Source organism: Vicia villosa, linkage group LG7, assembly GCF_029867415.1.
Source record: "Vicia villosa cultivar HV-30 ecotype Madison, WI linkage group LG7, Vvil1.0, whole genome shotgun sequence".
Lineage (NCBI taxonomy): Eukaryota > Viridiplantae > Streptophyta > Magnoliopsida > Fabales > Fabaceae > Vicia > Vicia villosa.
The window spans coordinates 113,542,736-113,550,920 of record NC_081186.1 but is presented as its reverse complement, the minus strand read 5'-3'; the positions used below and the strand labels follow the sequence as shown (position 1 = coordinate 113,550,920).

General features: G+C 34.8%; 1 protein-coding gene across 1 annotated transcript; it reads right to left on the bottom strand.

The window, feature by feature from the left end:
• Positions 1 to 412: 412 nt before the first annotated feature.
• On the bottom strand, positions 413 to 5,928 carry LOC131618322 (uncharacterized). The gene is made up of 9 exons (XM_058889566.1): positions 5,697 to 5,928; positions 5,321 to 5,588; positions 3,490 to 3,591; positions 3,322 to 3,404; positions 3,049 to 3,165; positions 2,821 to 2,923; positions 2,146 to 2,683; positions 1,576 to 1,751; positions 413 to 1,353 (listed from the first exon to the last, which is right to left on the bottom strand). The coding sequence occupies exons 1-9, from the start codon at positions 5,813 to 5,815 to the stop codon at positions 1,234 to 1,236; spliced, it is 1,626 nt and encodes a 541-aa protein (XP_058745549.1). The 5' UTR covers positions 5,816 to 5,928; the 3' UTR covers positions 413 to 1,233.
• Between the last annotated feature and the right edge of the window lie 2,257 nt (positions 5,929 to 8,185).

Below are 8,185 nucleotides of genomic sequence, written 5' to 3'. Positions count from 1 at the left end.
TATCGCCCAAGATTTTTAAAATTAGTTAATTAATGGAAAATCTTAATAAGATTATAAGTTTATAACAGTCTTTTCATTAGATTCGGATGTGTCAAATATAACTCTGAGGTGGTGGCATCTTGAGTTCGCATTTTTCAACATTTAATAAAATCACTAGTAAGTAAGCCTCTCATTCTTCATGTTCGATGTTCAATAATTATGTTGTATCAAATCGGTACATTTAATAAAATCCCTAGTAAGTTTTTTTTTGTATAAGCAAATCGCTAGTAAGTTTTTAGCAATACTATCAAAGAATATCAAACATTATTTGAATTTTGTCATTCTTTTACAAAATTGAAACTTTTTGCTCAAACAATAAAAACTTTCTTTTAATTTAATTTTATCAAGCTAATTTTTTTATTACTCACTACTTAACCTTGTATGTAAGGTCAACTCTAAGCTGAATTTCTATTTGACGCATATATAAAAAGGATTGCACGAACAAATCAAAATGTAATTTTATAAAGAAAACAGAAAGATATGAGGTAAGATTGGAGACAGAAATTGAAAAACAGTAACTTAAACCAGCAGAAGAGATTGCAGCCCAACCACCACCACCACTGATTCAAGGGAAAGAAAAAATACTACTTGTAAACTATGATGGCCATGAACAAAAGATGATAGTTGGCCATTGTTAATCAGCATGTAATCATAGCAAAGTTCAAGTTTAAACCTACGTGAATTAAAAGAAATGAGTTCGCTGGATGGCTCAATGAAGACACAAACAAACATCTAAGAACTCCATCGCGTAGTGTCCTTTTATTTACATGACATCTAATCTAATAAAATCATATTTAGGATCAACGTGTTTTACCTTAAGGTAACCAGAATTTAGTCGAAGATAGAACCTTAATGCATGCAGATTTTAAGTTAAAGATCAAAAACCAGTTTTGCCATTTGGTCATATCCTGAATCCAAGGAATCGTTCACTCTGTTTTGAAACAAGTTTGATCAACATCCTCTCTCCCAAAAAAAAGGTTTTGATCCAAACTAATGAAAACTGTCCCAAAAAAAATGTTTTGATCCAAACTAATGAAAACTGTCCCAAAAAAAAAGGTTTGGATCCAATGTGACAAACACTATACCAAAAAACTGATATACAATCTTCTACTTGGTTTCCTTCTTGACACTGGATGCATTCCTTTGCTCTATGCAACAAAGACATCACAAGGCCAAAGACATAGACCAATGAAATTACTGATTGACTCTCCCAAAAAAGTGTTCAATCTGCAGGCGCCCCCTGGATTGCATACCACTTGCTTTATTAGGTCCAACCTTCAACCTTTTTAAAGCTACCGAATTTTCCTTACCATCCTGCAAACCAATAACTCCTCAAGTCACTTACAGATTTAAGCTAAACCAGCAAATTAATGCATAAACAACCTACGAAGATAGTGAAGATACTAATGCTGGCACTTAGAATCTATAACATAATAGAAAAGGGACTACAAATCAAGGAAATTTTGATAAGACATAAGAATCCATACACTATCATTGTATTAAAACTTAACTCTTCAACAAAAGTACATAACTTACCAAGGAGGCTTGGCTTGGATTCCTTAGAACTTTGACTGTGCCACCTCTACCATCAGCTCCTACAGATATCAAATTTCCTTTTGTGGATTCACCATTTTGTCCACGCTTGCACCATTTACCCAAGAATCGTTGAGATCCATCAGGACCAAGCAATCCACCAGAAAAGCATATGTCCACTGGAGGTGAATGAGAATGAAGAAATTCAATTTCAAGTTTACATATGTTTCATAATAAGTTTTTTTGGATAGATTCATTTGAGTTTATCTACTAGCATGTGTACGTGTGAGATGCAACCAAATGGATGTTGATCAAAAACATCTTCTGACATGTTCACAAGTTGTTGTCAGCTTATTTTCTTCAGCTCTTTAAAATAGTTTAGGAAAACAATTTGACTTAATTTTATCTTCTGTTATAGAGAAATAACTTATACATAAGCACTTATAAGATATGCACTTGTACTATGAGTCTTTAATGAAATTGTTTATCCGAAGGAGGCCGAAATCTACACGGGTTGTATATAAAAAATATAAGGGTAAATATGCACATTTTTAGAGTCAACTAGCGGCATACCTGAACTTGAAGTTGTCAATGGTGTTTCCTTTCTAATGTTAACTATTGGTTGAGCTTGTTTAGCATTGGCTTGTAATGTCGCATTCTCATCCATAGTGGCAATATCAGCAGTAATGTCAGTCATTTCTATGTCAACATCAAATCTTGAAGGCTCGTCCAAATTACATACTCCTTGCAATGATGTTTTAGTCTTTGAGACAGGTGCTGTTTCTGGCTTTCCTAGATCAGCCTTGTTATGATCTTTGTATTCATTTTCATCGATAATGATACAATCATTATCCACATCCTTATTTTCTGTAGCTTTGGAGTTATCTATCTTCAAAGATTTTAAAGATTTATTGTTGTCGTCCTTATTCAGATCCATTCCAGACTTGGGTGTTGAACTTTGTTTTGTCTGCTCTTTTGAAGAAAACTTGTTAGCCATCAATACATCTGAATTAGAATTGGTTTTACTTTCAATATTCTTGGCAACTTTTAGTAGCTTCAAATATTCATTCTCTTTTACTTCCATCGCTGTCGCCAGTTCTTGTACCCTTGCCTAACAATGCCAATAAAAGTTAAGAGTTAATACCATGCACACCTATTAAAAACATCATTGAATGCATTGATTCTTTTGATTAAATCATCTTACTTGTCTAAAATACCCTACATATGTAATTCAAACAGAACACTTACCTTCATTTTATTGATCTTCTCTTTAGCCTTCTCAAGCTTTTTACTATATCGAGCCTCGCCTCTTCCAAGAAGATTACACTTTTCCATTAACTCTTTGTAACTCCTACAAAAATAGGTGCAATCACAATTTACATTCCAAGGCAAGCCATAGAGAATTTAAGTCAAATGATACCAAATAACTATTTCAAAGTATCTTTTCGTGAACAAATCAAGATTCAGAAGATTAACCTGTTCCGCAAAACAAGAGATCGTTTCAAAGTGTCTACTGTTTCTTTACTGTTGGCCCCATTACCCAAAGTGGCAAGCTTCAAAACCTCGTCTTCACCAAGGTCCAAATCAGACACTCTGCAGTGAAAACAATGATAAAAATCAAATGTGTTTAATGATTTGGTGATTGTGATTGATTGATAGTTTATATTGAGAGTGTATGTAAATTAAATCTATAAGTAGTATATCATGAACAAATTATAAGATACTCAATCAAAATGCAGCTCCACTCACAATTTCAATGCTGCAAGTTCTTTAGCCAAAGCCATATTTCTCTCTTGCAATCTAAAACGCTCTAAATTTGATTTCTCAAGCTCCTAATCCAGCATGATTAAAAAAGTTAAAGTGAGCTGTAAATTGTCATTTTATCACAAAAGAACAAAAGGTTACAGGGTAATTTACCGTTGATTTCACACGAAACTGGGCTTGTATGGATGCGTTTTGCCTCAAGGCTTCATTCTTTGATGCTATTTCTATCATTTTCTGCTCCTTGCAAGTAGAAAGCTGAAAGAATACCATTGCCAAATGTTTTTTCAAAATATATCAGTATATATGAAAGACAGTTTATGTCCAATCACTATTATTAATATAAAAGACAGTAAATATGAAAACGTTGATGGAAATAGAGCCCTACGAAGCATGGACACCTCTAGGAGTAGGCATGTCACGGTGTCCGACACTTGTGTGACACTCAACACATGTCAGAAAAGTCAAACAAGTGTTGGTGTCCTACGTTTATACATTATTGGTGTTGGAGTGACTGTGTTGTGTCATGTCGTGTCTTGGTATCCGCGTCGAAGTTTGTGCTTCATTAGGCACAAAATAATTGTACTGCCGGGACTTACCATTTGATGATAACAACTAATAATCAATCTGAATGAAAATATATACATTTTATTGAAAAGAACTGAATCAGATGGAAACAGTTTGAATCTCATCACTTACTCACCCACTCATTTCTGTTAGTCCAAAGCTCAAGCCGCCACATATTGAGGTGCTGGTGGGTTAGGAAGCATTGGGAGCAGTAAGAGGCTAAATGTCCGGATCTTAAGAGACATTGACACCACGATTTAATCCAAAAACCTTAAGGCTTTAGGTGGAGATGTGGCGTCAAGGTCTTTAGATTTTGGACGCATTTAGTCCATTGCTACTTATGACGCTCCCTAAAAAGGGGTATCAGAGCCCATACATAGTTTAGTGGGGAGGGAGAGTGAGACCCTAGTGTGAATCAAGTCTAGTGATATAGGTAACTCACACTTGAGGCAGAGGTTGTTTAAATTCAAGTGCTAGTGATTTGTCTCAAAGCAATTAGAAATAGAGAAAATATTGGATATATAAGAGAGGTGACCCCTACATTGTTAACCTCAAATAGTGTTGTGTAGCACTGACCCCAAAAAAATTCTATAATGGAATAGCCGCTATTGCAAAGACTAAAAACCAGTTTTCGAAATAAACATGAATATTTAAAATAGACTAATACACAAAATTAAAAAGACCATCATACATAATAGCTAAGAACCTAAAGTGAAGAAGAATAAAACAAAACTGAACTAAAAGTAGGAAGAAGAGAGGAACAATTATTTGTGAGCAATGACATAATATTACTCTTCAAAGGGTTCATATTGAAATTTATACCCATAAAACAAAATATTATTGTTTTAAAAGAAGAATTTGGAGAATTTATCCCCAAAATTCAAATAGTGGATCCAATAGCAGTTGGATTAGCAGTTTGGAGTTTGGACAGAAATTAGCGGCCGCTACAACCGCTATTGCTGACAGCGGCTTGCAGACTAATAGTGTCAAGCCAAACAATATTACTGCTATTGTTGACAGCGGCTCGCTGACCAATAGCGTTGGGAGTAGCAACGAACAAAACATTTGGGACCATTGAGAAACTTTGATACCAAAACTTTAAAGCATTAGGTACATGGATCAATGCTTTAATATATCCAATATTTCTTCTATTTCTAGTCATCATGAGACTAATCACTCACTTGAAGGTTATTATTAAGTTGTTAAATTCAATTGCAACTTAAAATAACAAGTCACTGAAAAAAGCATGAATCTTGAATTTCTTCCCGCAAGCAACTGTAGAAAAAATCACTCTTACAGAAACATTACAAATAACACTTTACACTTTTCAAACAAAATCAACAACCCTATAAATTTATACAACAAATTAAGCTAAACAAAAAACACCCAAAAATAAAACATTCTAGAAATCGCAAAATACCTCATCTTTAAGCTCACCCAATTCCTTAGTTTGATTCTCCAACACAGTACTAAGCCCCGAAACTTTCCCCTCCAATCTCTTAACCTCCTTTCGCAAAACACCAGCATCTTCCTCAACCCCTCTCTGCTTCTGAGTAAGACCACCTTCCTTCACATCTCCAATCGATTGAAAATAAAGCCGACACGCATCTTTCACCTTACAACCTTGCTTGCAAACAGGACAAGTGCGTTTCTTTGACGTCGCACAGTACTCGAACCATTGCTGCAAGCTACACAAAATCGAAAAACCCACGTAGAGAAAAAGGTAAAGAACGGAACTTTTAGGGTTTTATGTTTGATTAACGAGGGAAAATTCAAAAGGGTGGTGAGAGATTTACCAGAGCTCGTGAAAGACGTGGCCGCAGATGGTGACTGATTGGAGATCTTCGGTGATGGGGTTTAGAGATTCGTAGCAGATCGAACAGATTGTGCCGGCGAAATCGCCGGTATCCACCATCGCTTGCGGTGTTTTTTTTTTCCTGTGTGATTTTTGGCCGCAATTTGTCGAAAAAAAGGGGAGAAAATGAGGGAAAATTTGAAACCTGGCGCAGAGTTAATTTTTGTGAGAGGGAAAAGTGAAAAGATGAAAAATAGGCAAAGCCACTTGCATGTCACGTGATGTTCATTGTAAATTTGTAACTTTTGCCCCCTTCGATTTTATTTCTTTTAGTAATTTAATTTCCTTTTAAAAAAATCAACTTCTTAATCTCTTTATTCAATATTTTTTTGGTTTTTTTAATCTTTTCATATTTATATATCGATACTCACTCTCTTTATTATATTCATATTGTATGCACTCCCTTTTTTAGTTGTTAGCACCCCTTTTTTTAGCTGAGGTTCTGATACCACACTTGTCGGGAGTCTTATATATTATGAAATTAATCTTAATTGTATGGTCAAGCGAGACATCAAACAACCATTTATAGGTATAAAAAAGTCTCGAGCACAGACCAACAATAAAAACTATCATCTCATAATAGAGAATAATGTAGCATGGGTCAATAAGATCCTCGTAGTGTAAAACATATTTGTATCTCTATGGTGAAAAGCACAACTATTTACACAATAATTATACAAGACATACTCGTGACTCTTTTGACTCATATGTCACATCAATCTGTAAATATAGGCTCATGACTTGGAGACTGATTCTGATCAGACGGGTATTCCTATGAAAAGTAGCTAGGAGAACGGCGTGACTCATACTGTCAAAAAGACATAAAAACTATCAAATGTTACATCATTTACACAAATAACTTGATTGTATACAATATGTTAATTATTACAAATATATACAAAAATGGTGGATTCGTTCAAAGAATACAATACAAATGAATCGATAAGTGCTACGAAACAATAACGAAAATAACGACATTTTTGCACTTATCAATAGTCTGGACTTTTTTATCTTTTTTATAATCTTAGTCATAAAATAAAAAAGATTATTTCTGGCATATTCTTTGAGTCGGGACGGTGAGAACGAAAAATCAATTCCAGGAAGAAAATTCCTAGTCGTAAAGTCATGGGCTGGTAGTCGTTTGACCATGAGAATTAAAGGAAAGGTGTGTGTGTGTGTGTGTGTGTGTGTGTGTGTGTGTGTGTGTGTGTGTGTGTGTGTGTGTGTGTGTGTGTGTCCGTGATGGTCAAGATGGCTGTCATAGGGTTGGAAAGTAAATCAGGAATCAAATTTTGATTTCCTTTTATATGTTTTACAATAAAATTAAATCTAGAAAACTAATCTTTGAGATGGAGGGTTTGAGGATCTAGAGGCATTTTATTTTTAAACTCGAGAATCCTAAAAAAAAAAAAAGGAATTATCTATTGGAACTTCAAACTGATAACCCCTCAGGTGGAAAACAAATTTTTGGATACCCAATTTAACTGCAAGTGTTTCCTTGTAGATGGTTTGATAATGTTTTTTAGCTTCTTTGAATTGACCACTAGCATGACCGCAATAATACTTTATTCGCTCAATTTATTCTATCAGGACTGCTCCCCAGTAAAGATCACTGGCATCTGTTTGTAAGATTCTCTTTATATTTCCTAGAATTTTCAGGGCAGGTGGAGTTTTTCAGGGTTTTGGCAGCTTCAGTATGCTTTGTTTCCCATGGTGGAGAATTTTTCATGAGTAATTGTGACACTAGACCTGTGTATTTTGCAAGCTTTGTCATGAAGTTCTTAATATAATTAATTATACCAAGAAATTGCTGGATTTGTTTAACGGTGAGATTTTCATCATGAGAGCTTAGCAATTCTTAAGCAATATGAGGCTAAGGTTGATATTTCCCTCAGGAGAAATGCATTCATAAAAAATTGATTAATGATGAGTAGATGATATAACATGAGCATCCTCCATCAATCAGAATTTGTGAGACGTATAATTTCCTTACAATAATCGTGATTAACAATGGGGGCGGTTTGTTGGAAATACCTCCAACGTTTTTGGAGTCTCAAAATTTTAGGCTTGGGTCGATTAGGAATGTCGGATATCGAGTTACCTCTGCCTTTGCAAACAACCATCATCTTGACAATCTTTCTCTTGACCGTCCCTTTGGAAGGGAGATTTGTTTGAGGTGCTCTGTTAGTGATGGCGGCAATATATGGGAGTTTGCCCTTGCTATTTTCTCAGATTTCATCGCTTGGATCAGACTCGGGAACCTTGATAAGTGGTTTTTATATAGTTTTTATCAGTTGTTTTGATTTGCTATTTCATCATTTTTATTCGCATTTCCCTTCATTTCTATGCTTTATGCTTTAGTTAGTTACTTTTGTCTATTTCAGGTTCAATTAAGTTTTTCGGACGATAAAAGGGAAAGGGTTGGAAGAT

Bases quoted from the DNA above. Each gene is read 5' to 3' on its own strand.
- LOC131618322 (XM_058889566.1), bottom strand. From the start codon at position 5,815: ATGGTGGATACCGGCGATTTCGCCGGCACAATCTGTTCGATCTGCTAC. The intron at 3,166-3,321 runs GTGAGTGGAGCT...TTTTCACTGCAG, and splicing joins GAACTTGCAGCATTGAAATT to AGTGTCTGATTTGGACCTTG. The intron at 1,354-1,575 runs GTAAGTTATGTA...ATTGGTTTGCAG, and splicing joins ATCCAAGCCAAGCCTCCTTG to GATGGTAAGGAAAATTCGGT.